The 23,635-nt window shown below is 48.3% G+C and overlaps 1 protein-coding gene across 2 annotated transcripts in view; it reads left to right on the forward strand.

The window, feature by feature from the left end:
* GABRB3 (gamma-aminobutyric acid type A receptor subunit beta3) overlaps positions 1-23,635 on the forward strand; it is a 1,060,293-nt gene that overhangs the window by 640,338 nt on the left and 396,320 nt on the right. The window contains exons 1-3 of one of the 2 annotated variants that reach the window (XM_085622875.1): positions 2,716-3,305; positions 4,098-4,189; positions 4,276-4,343. In XM_085622875.1, coding sequence (XP_085479001.1) covers positions 3,223-3,305; positions 4,098-4,189; positions 4,276-4,343 — 243 coding nt within the window. In that variant the 5' untranslated portion in view covers positions 2,716-3,222. Of the gene's footprint in view, positions 1-2,715; positions 3,306-4,097; positions 4,190-4,275; positions 4,344-23,635 lie in introns of those variants that run through there. The other variant, XM_085622874.1, reaches the window with a different exon arrangement.

Raw genomic sequence — 23,635 nt, forward strand, 5'->3', positions numbered from 1 at the left:
ATGATTTCCAATTTTTGGAACAATGAACTTTCACTTTCCTTATCTACTGACACGTGGAACGATATTTGGCTTAATAGTATATCTGGGTGGTTGCCTGTTTCAATCTACCAAACTAATTCTTATATCCTCTACAATCGTTTATGGACTCCATCACGTTTGTTCCAAGCTAAACTTTTCCCCTCTCCTGATTGTTGGTATTGTAAATTACATCCTGGTACATTACAACATATGCTTTTTGATTGTCCTTTGGTTTTTAAATTTTGGTCTGAAGTTTGGGATATCATTAAAAAGATTTTTACATTTCAAATTGATCTTTCCTATCAATTAATAATTTGTAAATCTGCTATTCTTTCACAAAATGTACATGATTTAGAAAGCAAACTTTTCAATTTTCTTATCTCAGCCGCTTTAAAATCCATCACTTTTTGTTGGAAAGATGTTTCTGTATTATCTGTTAACGCTTGGTGGTCGTGGGTTATTTTTTCTAGAAGAGGTGCTCAATTATCCATGAATGGGATTACTCACAATTCTTTCTCTTATCAATCTTTTTGGTTACCTGTTGATGTATATTTATCCTTTTAATGCTGTATTAATAATTTCAATTCAGATTTGTACTCAACGTGATTATTCTTATTATGACATATAGTAGCTCTGTTTGGATCTTATGCGTTAGTTGTTATATTTGTCCCCTCCCTCCCCCTTCTTCCTTTCTCCCTTTATGTATCTTTTGAATATGTATTCTTTCATTACCTAATGTAATTTTTTCTATGACTTTGGTTACGATATACAATGCTATCTAGGTATTATTGCTAAATCATAATATTTTATGTGTTGTCTTTATTTAGTTGTATATGATCAAAACATTCAATAAAATATTCTGAACACAAAAAAGAATGGCATTGATACTACATGACTTACACTACTCTTTATCTCAAAGTACTATAATAATAAAAAATATGAGATATTGTCAACAGAAAATCAAACTGCAACGTTACCTTTTTTAAATAGTATTCCAGTTTACCAATATTAACTAAATATATAGCCAATTCAAGGATAAACTCAGAGTTTCCTGAAGAGTTTGCCAAATAATATATTCAGGATAATCTGTACCAAGCATAGTAATAATAAACAAGAGAAATAACAATCAAATAGTGGTGACTTACCACTCAAAAAGAGCTAAAATTCACTAAGGGAGAAAAGATACTTGTAGTGGTATTGGTTCTAACTATCTTTGCATGTACTGCATGTGAGACATTTGACATAGAGAACCTGGAATTACAAAGATTGGATGCTTTGCACTGTATAGAAAAAAAAATCAGACTTTTTTATGTTTGTAAAATATGAATAATTGTGAATTTCTTGTAAGAAAATTAGAAAGAAGAACAGCGAATCTTTAAAACTGAAGTACTGTGAAAACTGAATGATGAATAGAGTTGTATGAAGTTTTGTGAAAACTGATTGAGAGGGAATTAATTGATTCATATATAATCCAAAGAATCTGCATTTTTGATGGTTAATGGGGGTAGCCTTCTTCAGTAGTCTATTTAGTTTAAATTGTTGTGGTGATAATGGGTAACTATCACTCGGAAGTGCACCTGTACGCCGTATTTCCCTACTATCAGCTAGTCATTCGTTTTTTTAAAAATTGGCAATTACCACATTCCTCGCATAATATATGCTGATAATCAAATTTTGTTAGATCATACCTCCGTTGGCCTACAAAGAAAGCTCATCGTCTTGGGGTTCATCCTAAACAAAACAATCTGACTATAAGTGTGGACAAAACAAAAACATTGATCTCAGTATAACAGGCAAAGTTCCAGTGTATTTAAACAACCAACCACTTTAAAAGGCCCATTTATATAAATATCTGGGTCTCAATTTTAATGTAAAGCTGAATTGGTGCATCTACTTTGCTCCACTGAGACGTTCATTAAAGAGAACTGTGAATCCACTGAGAATATCTGGCGCTGCTTACATTACTCTGAAGTGCAGTCTGTGGAAAAGTAATTTCACAAGCCCTATACGTGGCAGAAGTGTTTGAACTTGACTAGTGGTGCGATAAGGGACGTCTTAAGGGTTTGTGTAAAAAAAGTTGTCTGGCATTCCCTCCAAATACCATGATACATGCCACCCGGTTGGAACACTATCTCGACGCGTGGACATTTTTAGACAATGCACGGGCTAGTCTGCATCTACAGAAGCACACCCAAGTAAAGCTAAATTATCAGATTTAGCCAAGAGGCGCTTATATGGAATAAAGGGAACAAAATCACAGCAACACTGCGTGCCTTGGTCTAAATATGATGTTTGAGGTTTTGAAATATATTTCTGAGGTTTCTTTCATGTTTCAAGGAGCCTCGTTTAATCAAAATATATTGAGGTTTGCTTATGTTGTTTATGGGTGTGGAGCAGGTTTGAGGAGTCAGTGTTTCCCCGTGTAATCCTCATTCCCTCTCACCAAGGGGGTTTGACAGCCCTCCTTCACTGCCTCTCCTTCCAACTGCCGGGCTTTACTCCAAACTGCGTCACGCGTGCGGGACTCCCAATAGCCGCCGTTCCCCCCCTGCCGCCGACAGTCATCGAGGCGCACATGCTCGACCCCCTCCTCGCAGCGCACCCTGCTCCGACTGTAAATCACACCATAACAATGAGAAGCTGAAATAAATAATAAATCCCCGGGGACTCCGCGGCTGGGGTCGGATGTCTCTCAGTACGGACAGGAGCTAAGTGGGCTGCGCCTAGAGCTGGGGCCATGGCTGTTGATGGGGTCTACTCGTTCCCGCCCAATTGAAGCCCTCGCAAGCCAGAACGGTCGCAGCAGCGCTCCAACAGGCGCGCGCTGCACGCAGGCGGTGGCCGTTAGGAAAAGGCGGGCGGTGCGCATCAGAGTCCCTCACATCGCTTCCCACTTTCTCTCTCTCTTTCAGTGCAGGAGGCGTATGGAGCGACGCGCGTGAAAGTACATCGCTGAGCGTGCCCCTTGTCACACTGCATGGGTCTTACTCGGCCACAGAGGGAGGTCTGTGCCCGCAGCCATAGAGAAGACATGCGGCCGCTCCCCGGAGGGCCCCGCGCTCTGAATCCGTAGAACCAGCGCGTGGGCCGGGAGCCCAGTCCAGCTCGGATAGCGACAGAGCACGGTCACTGCTGAATGTTGCTCCGGGTTCTCTAGCCCCGGCTGCCGCTGGAGGAGGAGGAGGCGGCGGCGGCTGCGAAGGGATGCGGGGCTCCGGCGGGGGGCGGCTCTCCGGGCTCCTCTGCGCCCCCGCCCTGCTGCTACTTCTGCTCTGCTGCGCTCACAGGTATCGGACACCAGGCCTTCTACTACCCCGTACTCCTACCCTGACTTCCTACCCCAGAAGCAGTAGCGCGTGCAGTCCTACTTATCCCGTGCCTCCGGATCCACTCAGATTACTGCCAACCCATTCCCACGGGCAAGGCATGCCTTTGGAAACACTCACTATTTGTGGTGTCTGTCCTCTGCTTTACTATACCTCTTTTTGCCATGGCTGGTTTCGATTTCATCCGATATGGTGATGAGGATTCCAAGTGAACTTTCAATTGAAATCCATTGGGCTGGTTGAATGAGGTGTGGGGACCCTGTTGGCACCACCTATGTGGTGGATTCTTGATATCCACAGAAAGCAGTCGGCGGTGCTATACTTTCTTCTCATCGTACACACGATGATCCCTCCACAACATATTCTTGTTTGATCCGAAATAGATGCCATGCCATAATTTGGTTTGGAAGCACGTCGTCCAAGTCGTGACTACATAAATGCCTGTCTCCAATGTACTGTTCTCAGTGCTTCGAAATTTAGACATTCCGGGCACTGTTAAAAAGTAGGTGTCATTCTCAAACTCTCCTCAGCGTTACTAACGGTATTACTGGAATCTAACGCCTAAGAATCTGCCTGATTACTTTAAACACACCGCACCCTTTTCCCAAATCCGTCGTATGTAACTTTGTTAAACTATTGAGCATTGAGATGTCTGAGAAAGCTAACCCAAGGGCTACATAGCTTGTTCTCTCTGCTGACTTATGTAACATGCCAAATCTCACCTCATGCCCATTCTGTTTTCTCTCCCTGTAGTGCCAACGATCCCGGGAACATGTCTTTTGTAAAGGAAACTGTGGACAAGTTGCTGAAAGGCTACGACATCCGCCTCCGGCCTGACTTTGGGGGTAAGAGTGGGACATTTTGTGAGATGTGGTTATTTCAAGATGCGTTGTTGTGCTGGTAAATCTGACGAAAGTGCGTTTTGCCGCAGGCCCGCCAGTTGCTGTGGGGATGAACATAGACATTGCCAGCATCGACATGGTTTCAGAAGTCAACATGGTGAGTACGTTTAGTTGGTGCATGTAAAGTCCACGTCAAAGTTTGTTAATGTTTCTATCTTATTTTATAGACAACTCCTGCTTATTGACTGCGAGAAAGCGCTAAATTCGCCATTATAATATGATACGTGTTCATAGGCGTCGCGGTATATTTCCGTGGTGAAAAACCAAGGCACATTTTGCAACATTACCACATAGCATTCTAGCAGCTAGCTAGGGTGTTTTGTGGGTAACACCTAGTTTATGCCCTTGCTATCAATGGTGCTAGATACAAAGTACGGCATTTGTTGTGTGTGCGCATGCAGTTTACCCATCTCTAGCAGGAGTGAAGTTGCTGAGCAATGTTATTCCTGCCACGCCAGGCAAGCATGACAGTTGTAACATGCGCCACGTCCCCTTACACAACTCTGTAACAGGAGTGGAGTTGCTGCGCAGTTTTTATACTTACCGCATACACTTACAGCTTCTGTAACGTCTTTGCCCACGCATCTCAACAATTTCTGTAGTAGAAGACAAGATGCTGGATAGCTGATATTGGTGTATGTCTGAAAACATTGGAAAGTATTATGGGGTGGTCTTACAAATAGTGTTTGAGGCCAGCTTGTCTATTAAAATGTAAAGGAGAACCTCAAGAGGAGCTCTCCATAGTGCTGATCTGGTGCGTAGGAAATGCTGCGCCGTCCCATCAGGAACTTGTGTAATTTCACTGGTAGCTGGAAGTTTTACTGCACTTACACCATTGTTAGTTACACGGGCGCCTCTTCACGGACAACGCAGCACACTAAAGGTTGAAATCAAAACAAGGCACATGGGTCGCTTTATTCTAGCCACTTTACTCGAGTATGATCAATGTGCTCACTTATAGTTGTATTTACATATTCTGACATATACAACTAGAGATGATACCATCAACATGGTTCGTGTGGGAGTGTCTTGAAATTCCACACTGAGTCATGTTGTTTTATGCATATGAGTACGGCGTAGGACTTGCTATTGTAAGTGTTTGGTTTGCAGTTTAGTTCTTTTGTGTACCAGTTTCATTGTAATTGTATTCATGTTAAAAGCGAGTAAATATACGTTGTAATATTTCTTCACCTAACACGAGGGCCGCGGTACAACAAAGTCAATGGATCTTTACGGCGAAGTTTGACCAAAAGGTCTGTGATGTTTTCCAAGGCACCCAAGGCCGATTCGACAAATAACACTTACGAAATACAGCTGAAGTATTTGCACACATCGTATGATGTAAGTTTAGGCGGCGCCCAAACGTCACGTTTAGGAACAAGAAATATTACATAGACCTTCTAGAAAGTTACAGAATGTTGTAAAACATTTTAAAAGAAAACTCACATTAATAAGGAAACATCCGTAATGCTGACCTCTGAAATCACCTTAGAGCTTTGAATGCTGCAGCGCTTTATTACACCAGCACGTAATGTCTTAAATCTTCAACGTGTGTTCCTGAACACATTCTGTTGACTCATCAAATTGAAACCTGCGTGAAGTGCTCTAATTGCTGACCATTTGTGCTCTGATTGCCCGGTCAGAAACTGTGAGGAACGCGCAGCAGCAATTACAACAAAGAAACAGATCACATGATCTCGTGACTTTTAGGAGGCTAATGAATGCAGTTTCAGCAGCATGCAGTTGAAATGAATTCCTACTGGAACGCATTTATGGGGAGCTTTTCCCAGCAACCATTATCACACCACACCAACGCAAGTGTGTAGAAAGCCAAACTATGTCTGCTTTTAACAGTTGGTATTTCTGGGTGATGGATCTAAAGAGCTTGTACTTTATTACTTATTTATTTGTCAAATGGAAAGGATGTTTAAAAGCGCAGGTTGTTGAAGGCAATAGCGAATTCCTTCGCTTAGCAAGTTAGAATTGCTTTTCACTAGGTCAGAAGCATTTGTCTGGCAATGGCTTGACACGTGATACGTTGAGCAGTCATATATAGTAAGCTGTAGTATAGGTACCACCCAGTAGAATTTCAGGTGCCCAACCGGTTCTAAAAAATTCTCGTAATACAAAAAAAATGCAGCTGTTTTTTTAGCGTTGATATTTTAGCACTGTTTCTTAGTCACTCACAGTTGGATAGCTGGTTGCTTATGCCAGAGACTTTTTTGTGTTTTATTATGTTTTTGTACACCAAAGATTCACAAGCACTGTTTGCCAGTCTTCTGTTACCTGAATACTTCTGAGTTTAAGGATAAGGGGAGACACCTATTTGTCAGCTTACCTTTTATTTGAAAGTACTTTGGACATTTGTCCAAATATACCGTTGTAATTCATATATTTACCTACAAGTTTATCAAAAGTGTGCGTTGTGTGAGAAACTCCCCTATCTTGTGTTGACAATCGAAAAATTGTATCTCTGTCACAACTGAGATTTACTGCAACAAATGGTCCAAATTCACTCAATTGTCCGACTCGATATATACACAACAGGGCTTAAACATCAGCAAGGCTGCAGTGTGTAGCAGACCTAAAGGTTACATAATGCATATTCTGTGGATAAAATACCAGAATAATCTATAAACCATGAGTAAACGTTCTTGTTAAAATTACATGAGTACACTGCACATTGTCGTGGTGGGTAAACCACACGATTCCAAGTTTATCTGCAGTTAGGAGATTGCTGTGGCTTTTTCGATTTTTGCTTGTAATAAATGTCATTCTAAAGCACATCAGATGTTAAATGGTGCTTCCGTATTATAACATGCAGCAACATCCTTTGTTTACAGCGCACTTCGTTGCTGAGTGACTTTCAATACTTTAAAACATTAGAAATCACCTGAGGTGCTAAAAAGAAATCTCACACACAGTTTTAATTCATCACTGGTATATGTAGAGTGGCGTTCCATTTATAATACATTTTGTGAAAATTGATTAAATGCATTTTTTCTGTTGACGGTAATATTAATAAGAGTGATTTGTGGCTTTCAGTGCGCTTCACTTAGCCTACACAATAGCAAACCTCTTTGAGTTACACATTGCACACATGAGCTTTGGGAAATAACGTATAAATATCACGATTTATTAACATGTGGAAACCAACTATGGCCATGTTCAATAGAATACTAAGTACCTTTTGATTTGAAGTAGGTTTTAATTAATTAAGCATAGAATTTACAAAGTGCTTCTGTAATGATAGATGAAGTTAACCCCGGTTTGTTGATGTGAGGGACTCATATTAGTTTTGACTGAAATGAGAGACTCCAAGCAGTGCAAAGTTGCACATATTCCCTCTATTTTTGCGATTAGCCAAGTTTGTTTTTATGTTGGTTTTTAAAACGAGTTGGTGTATTCAAAACACATATAGAAGCACCTTTCATTTAAAACATCCCCAATAATGTTGGTGTACTTTCAGAACTCATTGGGTGGGGAACAGGTAGACAAGAGTTACAGAACCACAACCATGATGGCTGAGGCCTTTTACCACTGCTTCCTCGGGACTGCCTACAAGGGCAGTGCAGATTGATCAGCAAGTACAGTCTGTCAGCACGTGACCCTCAAGGTAGAGTAGCGAGTAATACAAATCTTCTCAGTGTGAGAGTAGACACTCAGAGGTCAACAGTTACCAAATAGCATGCAATAATGATTGTAACCCAGTGCTTATCTTTTATAAAACAGAAATGTACTTTATTATACCAAAAGGAAATGGCACAGAAAGGAATATGACAGTTAACACAGACTTCTGTAACAGGCGCTACAGGGAAAATAGGCAAAAACGTATCAGCCTTAGAATAATCGCAAAGGTGTAGCCTCACTGTGCTTAGAGGAAGCAATCTTCTGTGTCAGGGACCCGTAGGCCATTTCTTCAGAGCTCCAATAACTGGCAACAACCACTGTTTCTTTTCCTAAAGCCGAAAAGGTCCCAGAATCAGGTGCACACAAGTTCATGGGTGCAGGAGTTATCTGGCCATAGCAGCAGCAAGGTCTCCAGAGCACGGCCCTCCCTCAGGACTGTGTGTGTAATGGCCCATCTTCCTCCGATGTTGTTTAAGAGCTTGGTGCAAATACAGCTGGTCAGTGGGTGCTGCTGCAGGCTCCAAAGGGGAACAGGTCTCAACCAGAAGCTCCCCCTCTCAGACAAGTGAAGAGCCCATCTTCTGGTACCAGTGATTCTTTGCTCTTTCTTGCTCCTCTGCTCATTTATGGAGTCAGCACAGTTGTTTGGTGTCAGACGTGGTCTGTAAAGGCCACGTATGTGGTTATACATAGCCTTATCCTTGATTGGCACAGTGAGTTAGTTATGGTTTAAGCAGCGATCGGGAAGATATGAAGTCTACTCCAGCACTCTGGTTGTCTCCCTCTTTCAACAGGGTAGACAAGAAGTGTTACAGAGGCAGTCCCGTGGCTTCTACAGAAGCTCTTTGCAGACTTTCCAGGTTATCCATATATGCTTCACTAGCCATGAATCACAGGAATTCCTATGTTACTCTGTGGGTAACAGCTATGTGGTCAGTGAGATAACTACAACCAAGTGGGGAAGTTTCAGCTCCACTTTTACAGTCCTGTTGTAGTCAGTGGTTGTGGATGCCTCTGTCAGGTTTCTGAAAACGTTTCATAGCAGTTCCATCTCTTAGGTCTTGCTTCTCCCTATCAATGTCATGCACATAGATGGGTGTCAATCCTGGAATCAGTTAGAAGAGATGAAAAAAACATCCCAGAACTACTCTGCACTCTTATTTTCTCCTCAGGAGTTTTCTCTGTCCTCAACTTCCACTGCTATTGTCCAGATATTGATTGTCAAATCTCTCCAGAGATATGGCTTCAGGAACACCATTCTAGTCTTACAAGTGTAAGGAACTATACTTGTACTGAGAGGAATTTATCCTGGGTTCGTCCTCCAGTAGTTAACAAACCCTGCAGCTGTGGCAGTGACCCGAACATCAACACCAGGTCTTCTTTGGTGGCCTCATCCTCCTTTGCGTATGGAGGAGGAATGATGGGTGCCACAGCCTGTATCTTCCCAGACTCTGCTGTGATCTTCTCATTACTCTTTACTGGTGCTCACAAATATGGAGTGATAAATCTCCCCCTGAGACGGATGAATAAAGTATCTTGTGCCCTGGTCCAAATCAAGTAGGCTTCTGATACTGGGACAAACCTAGGTGCAGTCAAATTAATACCCGAGAGGCATCTAGAACAGTGTTTTTCTTTTACTTCCCCATAACCATGGTTGTTTTGCTGTTCATTTGTATCTCAGTGTGCAAGCAGGTATTCCATGTGTTCTTCCCTGTCCCTATGTCTTTGGCACCACAGAAACCTCCTCCGGTTTCAGATTCTTCCTTTAAAGCAGAATCCTGAGAGGAAGAATACTTACATCAAGTTGAAACACCATTGTTGTTTTGGTGAATGTGCTTGAAATCATCTTGATCCCCTCCCATATTTCCATGCAGCTAGGTGGAGTGCTACTGGATCCTTTTAAGTCCCCATCCCCACGTATTGTATGCTGCCCATCAGGGCTGTTGCTGATACAGGATTCTTGATAGTGCAATTTCTCTTATAACTCCCCTCCTTGTGGCACCTGTATTAAGCCACCACCTTTGGCACACAAAAAAAACGCTTTCCTCCTTTCTTCTTTTGTTCCTGACTAGGAAACCAGTTCCCTTCCTGCTTGTGTCCAGGATTAAATCTTTGGGAACTGCTGTGGCTCTTATCTTCCACTTTGTAACAAATTTGTTGGAAGTTTTTCCTCATGCTTTGACCTAAAATTATGCTGCTTCAGCCCATTGTTACCCGGTTAGCTAGCTATTGTCAGCCAACAGTACATGTTTCTCTGGATCTTTTTTAGTCAAATCAGATATGTTATGTTTAAGTCAGGTAAAGCAACCCTCCAATCCATGGGGACAGGATGTAGCCTAACTGCTAGGGTGGTCAACCTCAAATCTGGGGATCTGGGTTCGAGTCTCAGCAAAGTCATTCAACATCCTGTGATTCTGGGCAAACCACTTAATCTCCTCGTGCCTAACAAAAAATGAATGTGCCCGTCTGTAACTAAAACTGGTGCTCACGTAAAGCGCTCTGATACCCGATACCTTCTGGTCAAGTTCAGGTTATATAAAACTCAGGGGACGCGCTTCAACTCACTTGCCCAGGGCTTCATGTGGTTTGTGCTGCCGTGAAGACATCGGCTGTGCCTCGGGGCGATTTCCCCCACAGAGGTCCAGAGTATCTGCATTGTGTAGCGAGGGGCACGAGCTATCGACGGACCTATCGCCGAACTCCATTTCCCACAAACCCTAACCCCGGGCGCCTTGCAGCAGTGTCATCATCAGGCGCCGGGGAGGGGATTTAAGCAACTCACCAGTTCCGCAGCGCGGGACACGCTTCAACTCACTAGCCCAGGGCTTCATGTGGTTTGTGCTGCCGTGAAGACATCGGCTGTGCCTCGGGGCGATTTCCCCCACAGAGGTCCAGAGTATCTGCATTGTGTAGCGGGGGCACGAGCTATCGACGGAGCTATCGCCGAACTCCATTTCCCACAAACCCTAACCCCAGGCGCCTTGCAGCAGTGTCATCATCAGGCGCCGGGGAGGGGATTTAAGCAACTCGCCAGTTCCGCAGCGCGGGACGCGCGCGGGCCAAGCCCGGGCCAAGGGCGGGCCCGTCCTTGCCCGTCTGTGTCTGGCTGAGGCTGGGCTGGGCCCACTCCCTTTCGCCCATTGAACTTGACGAACGACTCTGTCCCTGCAGGTTTTTCATTGTTCTATTTTGTATTATCAGGGGGATATTCCTGTGTTCATATTGCTTTGCAGTCCTGGGTTGTTTGGTGTATTTTCATTTTGCATTATGAGTAAGAGGAAGTCCGAGGGCAGGCTGGCAGGGACTTTGGATGATTATTTAACAAGGGCCAAATCAGTTATTAATGATAAAATATTAGCTGTGGAACGAAGGCTTTCTTTGGATCCTGTTTCGGTTTTGCCTTGTGCCATGCCTCCTGCATTACATGATAACCCTACAATCAGTCGGTTAGGTAATTGCTCCCCGCTGGGCCCAGTAAGTTTGCCACCACGGACTAGGCTCTTGGAACCCCCTTTAATTGTAAGCTCCCCTCCCAGCCCTGTCATGGTAACTACGCGGGCTAATCAACGAGCAGCAGGGATCAAAGTTAGTGAACCCCCTTGTAAGAAAAGAAAAGGCCGGGGTCCTAATAAGTCTAATGCCCCTAGGGTCGTCCCTGGAACTGTGGCGGCCCAAATCCATGTTCATCCTGTTGCCCCCGAAAGTATTAATCTTCCGCAACCTATGGCTCAGCAGTGTTTTGAGCCTTTGTGTTCTCTACTTAGGGAACAACTAGTGTCTCTCATTCAACCTGTTTTGGATAAGTTAGATTCTGTGGTGGAAAGGCTCAATCGTATCGAAGCCAACATGGGAAGTGCGCTGTTGTTGCCTGCATTATTACCCGAGCCGCTCAATAAGGAGGGGGTCAGCCATGTTGGTGAAGGGGTCTCTACCTGTCTTCATGATGGAAGATTTCAAGCAAGAAACCCCCAGGTCCCCCTAGTGCCTAGGGCGCATACTATCCAGCCATTGTCCCCACCTAATACTGTTAGAAGATCGTTGTCTGAACAACAGCTTTTGGGGAATATGTTAAGGCCGGCTGCCCCAAACTCAGTGGCTTCTGACGCGCCTATAAGTTTACATCTCCCCCCAGAAGCTACACCTTATACAGTTATTCTAGCCAGAGTCCCATCTTTGCCAGATAGGTCCAGAGAGCACTGGTCCAACCTTAAAAATAAAGCTCTACACTACCTTGGAAATAAATTTGGGGATAGTAAATCTCTCTTTGAAGAATTTAAAATGGTTAGGTGGGTATCTTGGGTTGGCCACTCCCAGAAGGCCGTGGCAGGGGACTGTGTGGTGTTGAGTTTCAGGTCCCCTCGATTGGTTGAACATATACTGCAATTGGCCTCCCACCTGGCCCCTACCCAAGATGGGATTATGATTTTACCCCTTGGTTACTTCTATAGGCCTGTGAGGGTCTTGCACCCCTCACAGCATCGTGTTTTGTCTGGTGTCTCAGTAGAGGGTCACCAGCCCATTGTGCTAGAAAACCGCTTCTCTGCCCTATCCACCCTAGAGGATAATGACTGACTGAGGGATGGCATAGTTCTCCCTTGGTCTAGAGCTATTGGGAGCTTGTTGCCCTCTTCTCGGGAGTCACCTGATCAACTAATTCAACTGGTCCATGTAGAGGAAAATGTCCCAACCCCAAATTTTGTACCCGTAAACTTACCTATTCTATCTCCTGTCAATCAACCTACTTTGTCCACCCAGGTGGCGAATAAATCGTCTCCCTGCCACAACTTAACAATTTCCTCTTGGAACATTGCTGGCTTGCTACCCAAACAGGCCGTACCAGATTGGGTGAACTTTGCTGACCAAACAGACATTTGGTGTTTCCAGGAGACCTGGGCCGTTGATTCTATTTTTCGACTAGGGTATGTGAATTACTCCAAATCAGCTATAAAGGGTTCTAGAGGCAGGCCAATGGGAGGTTTGACTATATGGGTACGCCAATGTGAGGACATCACAGTCGTGGAACTCCCGATTGATAACCCTGACATTCTGGCTATCAGGGTCACTTCGACCAGGGGCCTTAACCTGCCCATTGTTAACATCTATGTGAGGGGTCTCCCAGGAGGCAAATGCTCCCCGTCAGTCTTTCTATTAGAGCAACTACTCCACACCGTCGATAGAGCTAGTAATAGGGTTGTGGCTGGCGATTTTTTTTTTTTTTTTTTTTTTTTTTTTGAAACCGTTTATTACAATCTCAAGAATATACAGGTATGGGCCTACAACCTCCCGGCCGGCCGCTAGAATGACAGGAGCATATGACATACATACAAAAACACTTGGCGTTGCAGAGGAGCAAAATCAGGAGGTATCAGCGTCGTGGGCCACATCACTCCGACCCCACAATACGGTTTCATTTTACACAAACAACACAAAAACCACACCCGCAAGGCAACCTGCAATCGACAGTAACAGCACGTGCTCCCCAAATGGGGGACCCCAGCCATCCACAGGAGTCTAAAGAGGGGAAGGGGAACAGATCGAGGACTGGGGGAATTCCGTGTTCGGGGCTAGGAAAGGAGTCAGCTAAGGGGACGGGGCTGGTGAGACCGCAGGCAGCAGTGGTGGCGCGCAGATACCCCCGCGGTAGGCGTTCCAGGGGCCCCATACTTTCACCCATGCCCCAGGCTTACCCCTCGCCACATACACCACCTTTTCTCGGAACATGCACCAATCCATGTGTTCTTTCCAGGCCGACACCGCCGGGGGCCTCTGGGATCCCCACAGTTGGGCAATGTCACGCTTAGCTATCATATATCCCAGAGTCACCCATCGCGTCTGCGGAACCGAGTAGTCAGTTGGTTCCCACACATTCAGCAGGCATCTCCTCGCTTCAGGCAGCAGCGCGACATGCGTAACCACTCGCAGGACCTCATGCACACCACGCCAGAATCGCTCCACCTTCGGGCATTCCCACAAAATATGCAAAAAAGTCGCCAAAGCACCACACCCACGCTTACACAACCCATCCTCAGCATAGCCCATACGCAGAAGCCTTGGCCCCGTCATGTAAACCCGATGGAGTATCTTAAGCTGGACGAAGCGAAGGCGAGCCGGTATGGCCACCTCCTTCGGAGAGGCCACCGCGGAAATCCAGTCTTCGTCGTCCAACTCCAGCCCGTCGGCAACCCAAGCCTCGCGGAGGCCAGTCAGCAAGCCCGAGCGATCATTAATCAATTTTTTGTAGATGAGGGAGATCGTGCTGTCCGGAACATGGCCATCCAGCACTCTATCCTCCAGGGGGGAAGACTCCGGGATGGAGGCGACGTCTGGGAAGACTGAGCCCAGCGCGTGACGGACCTGCAAGTACCGAAAGTATTCACTGCCCTGCAGCTGAAACTCCGTCTGCAGCGTCTCGAATGTTTGAAATCCCCCCCTCGTCCAGAGGTCCCCCACTTTACTGATGCCGATCGTGTCCCACTTCTCGAAGCCCTTCGAGGTCCACAGGGAGCCCAATCTCTCAGACGCGTACAACGGTGATGCCCGGGTCAAACGGTCCTTCCACCCCATAGCTGCGTTAGCCGCGTGCCATACTCGTACCATGACACTCGTAGGTCCCGTCAGGCGGGGTCCGGGCGCGCCAGAGTAGAGCGCTCGATTATAGTCGCCACCAGGCAGGAGCATCTTGTCCATTTCAAATCCCGGGTTTAAGGCGGGCCCGTAAAGGCCATGATTAATTGCAGCTAGCTGGGAGGCCCAGTAATACCGTTTAATATCCGGGAGGGCAATCCCCCCGTCGTACCATGGGAGCGTCAACTTCGCCAGGGCAATACGCGGCCTCCCGTCCCAGAACAGGCGGCGCTGTAGACTCTCCACCTCACGGAAGTAGCGCGCCGGGACTAAATCCATAGTATTCTGGAGAGCGTACAGGAAGCGTGGCAACGACATCATCTTAAACAATGCCGCCCGGCCGAGCGGCGAAAGCGGCAGGCGCCGCCAGCGCGCGACGTCCTCCTTCAAGCGCTGGAGGGGGGGAAGCAAATTCCGCTCGTAGCGGGCCTCCGGGTCCAGAGTAATGTAAACCCCCAGGTACCGAAACCCCTGCGAGGCAATCTGGATCGGACAGCCCCGCGGGAGGACGGGAGCCTCCCCGGAAAGCACATACACACATGATTTAGCCCAGTTGATGACAAGGCCTGAGTTGCGGCCGAATGAGCGCAAAACATCAACCAGGACAATCAGTGATTTACGCGGGGAGGCTAGGTACAAAAGGATATCGTCAGCGTATAGGGACACGCGGTTCTCATATTCGGGGGTCCAACGGAGACCACGGATGGACGGGTGCCACCGCAGCCACTCCGCCAGGGGCTCCAAGGCCAGCGCGAACAGGAGCGGCGACAAGGGACAGCCCTGTCGTGTGCCCCGTCCCAGCTCGAATGGGACCGATACTCTTCCATTCACCACCACCTGCGCCAATGGGCCCGAATACAACAATTTGACCCAGCTGATGAACCCCGGGCCAAATCCAAACTTCGCCAGCATGGCCCAGATGTATGGCCACTCGAGCGTGTCAAACGCCATGGTGGCGTCTAAGGACGCCAATATGGCCGGCTCCCGCACAAACGGGACACGCGCGAGCACCCTGTGCAAGCGCCGCAGATTAAGGGCCGTGTTGCGATGGGGAATAAAGCCGGACTGGTCTTGGTGGACCAGGTCGCCCACCATGCCGACCAGCCGGTTGGCTAGCACCTTGGCGAGGATTTTGGGCTCCGCATTCAAGAGCGAGATAGGCCGGTAGGATGTAACCCGGTCTCGAGGTCTCCCCTCCTTGTGAATCACCACGATTGTAGCCAGACGTTGGTCCGGCGGGAGGGAGCCCAGCGAGTGGGCCGCCAGGAACATCGCATGGAGGTGGGGTGCCAGTACATCCGGTCGCAGCTTATACAACTCGATAGGAATGCCGTTCGGGCCCATGGCCTTGCCGGATGCGACCGAGCGTATGGCGAGGGCAATTTCGTCGGAGGTAGGAGCGGCATCTAACGACACCCTGTCTGCCACCGAAAGGGAAGGCAGCGCGATATCCCGAAGCAGGGCATGGGAATCCTCCTCCGAGCAGGGAGAAACCGGGGAATACACCTCGCGAAAATAATCCGCGAAACAAGAGACAATGTCTTCTGGCTCGGTGACACGCACACCATCCATCCTCTCAATCAGCGGGACCACACGACTCGCTCTCTCCTTTTTATCCAACCATGCAAGCAGTTTACCAGCCTTATCACCCACATCATACAGTCGCCCCTCTTGCTCTCTATAGAGGCCCCTGGCCGCCTCCGTGACGAGGGCCCTGTAGGCCGCCTGCTTAAGTTGTAGGACGTGTAGTGCAGCATCCATCACCCCACCCTCTAGATCACCCTCCAGTTCAGCGATTTCGGCCTCCACCCGGGTCACCTCCTCCTGCTCGCGCCTCCGGGCATGGGAAATAAAGGAGAGGGCCTCCCCTCTAAGAACTGTTTTGAAGGCTTCCCACAGGGAGATAGCCGAAGGGACGGACCCCACGTTCTCATCGAAATACCGCTGCAAGGATTTAGTCAAATCAGCGCGAATCGTGGGGTCGCGCAGGTACCAGGCATTGATTGGAGCTACTCTGCCCTCCCCCCTCGGGAAGACATCAACGTGCAACAGGAGCGGGGAGTGATCTGAAATACCCCGCGCCAAATGGCGCACCTCTCCTACCCTCCCAACATAGGCCGCAGGGACAAGGACATAATCAAGCCGTGAGAGGCTACCATGGGCACCCGAGTGGAAAGTGTACTGCAGCTGCGTGGGATGTTTTAAGCGCCAGCAGTCCACCAATCCCAGTGTATCTAAGAAGCCGGACAGCCACGCCTGCGCCCGGGGGAGGTCCCTAGGGGGGTGACGATCCACGGTCCCAGAAACCACCGCATTGAAGTCCCCCCCAACCACCAGAAGCCCCCCCGGAAGGTCAAGGAGGAGGCGCCCCAGGTCTGCAAAAGTCGTGGACTGTAACCCCGGTGGGACGTACACTGATACAAAAACAACTACTTTACCCTCCATTCTCCCCGCTAAGACAGTGTAGCGTCCCCTCTCATCATGGCGCACCTCGTCTATTTCCAACGGGAGCGAGTTCTTCACCATGATGCCCACCCCCCGTGAGCCCGACGTGAAGCCCGAGTGGGCCACCAAACGATAGCCACGCCGATTCATGGCACAAAAGGAATTACCAATAAGGTGTGTCTCCTGCAGAAAGACCACATCTGGCGAAAGTCGTTTCAAATACTGCAGGACCACACCTCGCTTAATCCTATCCCCCAGTCCGTTAACGTTCCAGGACAATAAAGTCAGGTCCCTACCCCCCATCACATACAGAAGCCATCATTCGTCCCCCGGAGAGCACCTTAAAAACACAAATACAATAAAGGGTTTGCCTTGCGGTAGAAACAAACAACACCCCACCCCAACCCACCCATCCCAACAGAACTCCCCCCTCCCTGCACCCCTGCATGAGCCCAAACAGCCCCCCCAAAGTGCAGTGTGCCTGTCGCCCCATGAATGATTAAACTAACTAGTCCCCCAGAGGAGGAGGGAGAGCCCCCAAGAGACCCCGTACCACCTCCACAGGAGGGAGACTTAACGAACAGTCAAAAATGACGGCAATGTTGTCCAGAGCAAGGCCTACTATTAGTCCCTCAGTCCTGATCCGGCGAGCCCTCCCCTCCAACCGCGCCCCCCCCACCCCCCCGGCCCTGATCCCCGGGCAAGGAGTCCAACCAGTCCCCGGCTGCCTCGGGACGATCAAAAAAGTGCGTGCGGCCATCCACCTCCACCCGCAACTTAGCTGGAAAAAGCATTGCATACTTGAGGTTCAGGTCCCGTAGACGACGTTTGACTCCGAGAAAGCTCAGTCTCTGCTTCTGGACCGCTGGGGTGAAATCAGGATAGAAATTCACATCCATATTGTCAAGTCTGACCGGTCCTTGTTGCCTAGAAGTCTGAAGGATAGCGTCTCTGTCCCGAAAGTTGAAAATCCGGGCAATGAGAGGCCTCGGAGGGGCTCCGGCCTTAGGTCTTCCTCTGGGAACCCTGTGGGCACGTTCCACCGCAAAGAATTTACTCAGCCCCCGGGGCTGGAGATGGGTGAGAATCAGGTCCTCCACAAACAGGTCCGCCGCCGCCTCCTCACGTCCCTCCGGCACCCCGACAATGCGGACATTGTTCCTCCGGGCCCGACCCTCGGAATCCTCCAGTCGACGATCCATCAGGGCGCTCGCCTGGCCGAGCCGGCGCACCTCCTTTTGGAGGGCCGCCACGTCCGCCGTAAGGCCCGAAGTGGTGTGGGCCAAAGAATCGACCCGGTCATTGGTCCTGGACAAGTCGGCCCGCACCAGGCCAACATCCACGTGGACCGAGCCAATCTTTTGCGCCAGTGTGTCAAAGCGCTGGTCCACCGAGGCCTCCATCTCGGCGATAGCGCCCATAACATCTCGCAGGGTCGGATCCGCGGGCAGCGTAGGAGCATCAGTCGGGCCCTCAGGGGACCTATGCGGCACCTCGGGAGATCCCTTCTGGAGGGTGTAGCGGTCCATGTTATTGGACTGATGGGCCGCGCCACGGCGGGTCGATTTCACCTTTGCCCGGTCGCCATCTTGCTTTGTGGACATGGTTTCAGTCCCCAAATCGTGCCAATCACCTCGGAGAAGGCCAACAAACCAGTTCACGGGCTCCGGGGGGGGGCCACCACAGGTCCGCAGGACGGATCACAGCCAGCGGGCCAGCAGGGCACCCCAACAAGGCCACACCACCGCACACCGCCCCGCAACCCAACCTCGCCCGAGCAGCAAGGAGGGTGCAAAAGCGAAAGTGAAAGTGCGGGGTACGCGAGTCGCCCAGCCCTGCCCGCCGCTGTTGATCACTTTGTCTCCGGATCGCCCCGCAACTCCAATCCGGGGGGCCGGCGTGGAGAAGGCCGCAAACCTCAATCGGTGCTCCCGCCGGTGTCCGAGGTCCAATTTGGAAACGGAAAACGGGTGCCACCTCAGCTCGGGCTCACCAACACAGTCCCCTCATCTAGGACAGGATATTTTCAGGATTTATGTAGGAGGTCACGGAGGTCCTCGGGAGCCTCGCACCTACGCGGCCATCTTGGTTGCGCGCTAGGCTCCTCCCCCCGTGGCTGGCGATTTTAACACCTGTTTTGAACCATTGGGGGCTGACGATGGTAAACTGTCAGAGGCTGAGGATTCTGTATGGGGAATTTCCCAGTTGGAATTGGCCCCCATTAGGAAATGGTCCCAAGCAGCCCTATATGTGAAGGGCTTGTGCCTAGAAACGGGGATGAGGGCCACCAATGGAAGAACGACATCGGACAGGACTGGGAAGCTAACTTTTAATAACGGTAGAAGTGGAAGTAGAATTGACTACATCTTGGTCAACTGTGAGCTGTGGCCGGCCATCGTAGATATGGCAGTGATTGATAGGCCAGAAAGTTACCATAACCCCCTGACACTGTCATTATTGGATAGTAGTTTTACTGGTCCCAGTATGGATGTTGAAGGTTCTGTGTATGCTCAAGTAATCCTTTCCAATGACCTGAGAAGGGTACGCTGGCCAAAGATTGCTTCTAATGCACCCGTCAGGGTAGCCATTAGGAATTTGGTAAATGTTGTCATGTGTAAACTGTCCAGCTGTGAGTCTGAGGATGGGCTTATGTCCATCATCTCGGGTATCCACAGAGACAGTAAAGTCTCGCCGTTACTGGAAAGCCTCAATGTCTGAAGGAAAATTCATGGTTTGACGTAGCCTGCAAAGAGTCCTGTATTGCCCTAATTGCAGCCATCAAATCTAGGCAACCGGTACTTATTAGGTCCTGTAGAGCCACGTATAAATCTGCCCAAAGACTAGCAAAGTCAAATTGGGATGAATTACGTTGGAGAGAGTTAGACAAGGCGTGTGACGGTAGAAATATGTGCCACTTTTGGCACCTGTTAAAATGGGGCAGGAATTTGCAGGATATGACCCCGGCCAATCACGTCGAACCCGATCAGTGGGTTAGTTATTTTGAAAATCAGTTCAAGTCGAGGGATGCGCCAGAAGGTGGCCCACGGATTCATAATGGTGCTGAAGTTTTAGTGTTTGCCCCCAGTGAGGTGGAGGTAATTTTGAAATCTCTTCCGAGTGGTAAAGCACCGGGACCAGACTGCATTCCCGCAGACCTATTCAAACAGGAGCAGGATCTATGGGTCCCCTATCTGACTACATTAGCCAATGCTCTGGCTAGAGGAGCTTCGGTTCCGGATTCTTGGTTCGGGGCAGAGATACTACCCCGGAGCTGTCCTTATATGCCAAGGCATTGTCAGAGGTTAAAGATATTGGGGGCTCTCTTCGTATTAGTTGGCTGTCTGAAATTAAACTTATCCTGACTGATATGGGAATGGGAGAACTTTGGTCTAATCCCATGTCGGCTGTTTTTCCCCCCAAAAAAATCTTTCGAGATGCCTATTGGCAATGGACCACTGGTAAGCGTCATGCTGCCCTGACTGGCAGCTCTTTGACTGTAACCTATTTGGCTGCCAAAGACGAATCCTCCCTTGAGGCATATTGGGACGTTATAACAAAACAGCAGGATCAGAAATTATACCACCAATTCAGAATTGGCACTCTCCCATTACACTGCTTTACTATAAAATGGAATACAACTGGCAACGATAAATGTCCCATATGTGTGGATCAGACTGAGACAGTTGATCATTTTTTATTTGTTTGCCCGGAGTACCACCAACCTAGACGGTTATGGTTGTGGCCCGTATGCCGCGCATTGGGTGTTAGAACTGCTGAGGCTGCCAGCAGAATACTAAAGTCTGACACCTCGACATTTGTGGTTATTGGTGTGGCCAAATTTATTAGCTGGGCCTGGATTTTACGCGATCGGCGCAAGAGTTATTAATTCTCTAACCTTGCGTTGTGGTGTATGCTTTTTACAAGATTAAGTCTTTGCTGAATTATAGTGTTTAATACCTTTTTATTCAGTTATTAATGTGTTATTTATTGGTCTAATATGTCTTTGGTGTAACTTTTTATGTCTCTTTTTAATCAACCTGTATTGATGGTTTTTATGTCTTTTATGATGAAATATTCGAATAAAGACTTCTTCTGACAAACTCAGGAAAAAAACATTGAGTTGCTCTGTTTTCAGCAGTTGGTTAAGTATTATAACAAGAGAAGGCTATTGGGTGCTTGTAGGTCCAGCATATGGGCCCCAGAGGATCCAGTCCGAAGAAGAGGTATACAGTTCCTATGGGGGGAGGAGGGAGGCAGAGGCTTGGTCGGTTAATCACCGTCACCCTGAGGTGGGGATGGGGTGTCTCCCAATTTGGGAAATCGGACCCTCACACACCTGGCTGGCTGTCATGCTTCATCATAGGGCATTGTCCTTGTCAGGCCGGCGCTGCAATGCCTGACGGACACCCTATGAGGGGCTCTTTGTCAGAGATCTTTTTCCCAAACTGTTTGGTGTGATGCGGGTGTAGGGCCTCGTGGTGTAGATGTGGATAGGGTGTGTGAAGGGATAGTGTGAGAAGCTATAAAATTGGGTGCAGTGGTGTTCCAAAATCAATTTAATCCGCATGCCCACTGGTCCCAATTAAAAACAGCAAAGGTGTGTCACTGCTGATATAATGGTCAGGGGTGGCTACAAGATAGCCGTCAACATGTTTCTTGTCCCATGTGTCGGGGATCATGTGGCAATTTGTCAGGACCAAAGGGGGTAACTGCTGTATCTACACAGTGGTTGGTTCGGTGATGCTCTCAGGAGTGAACCCAGCACTCAAAAACCTAGCATTGAGGTACCTTTCCTAAGATGGACTGACCTGGACAAATAAAAAACTAAAATCACAACAACATAATACATAATAGAATGAATGAAAATAGAAAAAGCAGCCTCTAAAATAAAAACATGCAAAATGTCATGCTCAGGTGGTCACTGCAACTCACACGGTGTAAACAGGCAAGCAAAATGTCACACATGTGAAACACACCAAGGTACTGATGTGTAGGTGGTGGTAAATCAACCAACGGCATAACTATACAGCACAAGACTCACCCAGTGTGGATGGTAATTTAGCTCCGTCAAGGTACAGGCAGAGGGTATGTTACAATTGTTAATGTCCTGATGGTGGAAAAGTAAAAAAGAGTTTATCAATTGTAGGGAAAAGCAAGCCAAATGAGCTGAAATGGATGAATGCCTAAGAGGCACTCAGTGACGTCCTCGTAGAAGCAAAAGGAATGATACTCACAGTTCAGCCAGAACCCATTTGCCGGGAACCTAGTCCACGCACCGCCTGCTCGGAAGAGTGAGGGGGGGTGTGGGCTGGACCGGCATAAGTACCCGGCAAGGTAGAGAGTACAGCGCGGGTTTCCGCGCAGGACTGAAAGGAGCCCGGTCAAGTGTGGTGAGACTTGCTGGGAGTCACAAGCAAAGCTTGAGGGAGACCGGTCTCGAAGGGCACTAACGGTTGCCATATTGGGTGAGGAAGGTCGATCATTGTGACACTAGGGATTCGTCTTCTTGCGTGCTGCAGCGTTAGGATGCAGAAGGGTCTAGTAAATGTGAAAAGAGGTTGCAGGGTACATCCGGGCACTAGGGGGTCGATTCCGATCCTGTATTTTTTTTTCCCGTACGACTCGTATCCGTATTTTTTTCCGTACGAATCGTACAAGTCATGTCCGACCCGTGAAGTACGATTCGTACGGGAAAAATACATACGGATCGGGCCGATCCGTATGAATCGTATCGGGAAAAGTTGTACGAGACGGACCCGGACACTTTTCCGTACAAATCGTAAAAATACAGTCCGAGTGCTCACGGGAAATGACTACCCGCTATAAAGCGAAGTTTGTACGACTCGTATCCCGGGAAAAGCTGTTCCCGGGGTGCGAGTCGTACAGGCATACACCCCGTGCGTTGTGTGTGTACGCACCGTACCCCCAGTGCGAATGTACGCACCATACCCCCAGTGCGAATGTACGGTGCGTACCCCCTGTGCGAATGTACTGTGCGTACCCCCGTGCTAATGTATGGTGCGTACATTCGCACGGGGTACGCACCGTACATTCGCACTGGGGGTACGGGGCGTACATACGCGCTGGGGGTACGGTGCGTACATACACAACACACGGGGGTGTATGCCTGTACGACTCTTACCCCTGGGGACTCAGCTTTTACGACTGTTATTGGCTCCCGTAAAAAAGAGCCGTACAGAGTGACGTAGGGACCAATCGTACTTGCTGGGCCGTAAAACGCTGCTTAAATACGTACGGACGTCGCGTACAGGCTGTTCCGGATCAGATTCGTAGGTTCTTTTGACCCGTACGGTCTTTTGTACGATTTGTACGGAAATAGGCTTTCTGTACGAATCGTACTTCCTAGGTTGTACGGAAAGTTTACCCGGTACGAGTCGTACGGAGAAAACGCTCCGTACGACGATTCGTACGGCCTTTTTCCAGGATTGGAATCGGCCCCTAGATGTTAAACCACATGTCTCGTCATGGAATAAAAAACTACTGTCACCAACAAGGTGTCGAGGTATATTGGCGATCCGCAGCAGTAGGTGAGGGTAGGAGGCTTTGCAGAGAAAGTGCAGAGATATGATACATAGCTCCTAAAAGTATAAAAAGTCAGTGATGCGGTGTAGCAGTAATTGCCCGGCTGATGATGCTAGTGGCAGATGTGGGCAATACAGGGAAGGGTGC

Source organism: Triturus cristatus, chromosome 8 (assembly GCF_964204655.1).
Source record: "Triturus cristatus chromosome 8, aTriCri1.1, whole genome shotgun sequence".
Lineage (NCBI taxonomy): Eukaryota > Metazoa > Chordata > Amphibia > Caudata > Salamandridae > Triturus > Triturus cristatus.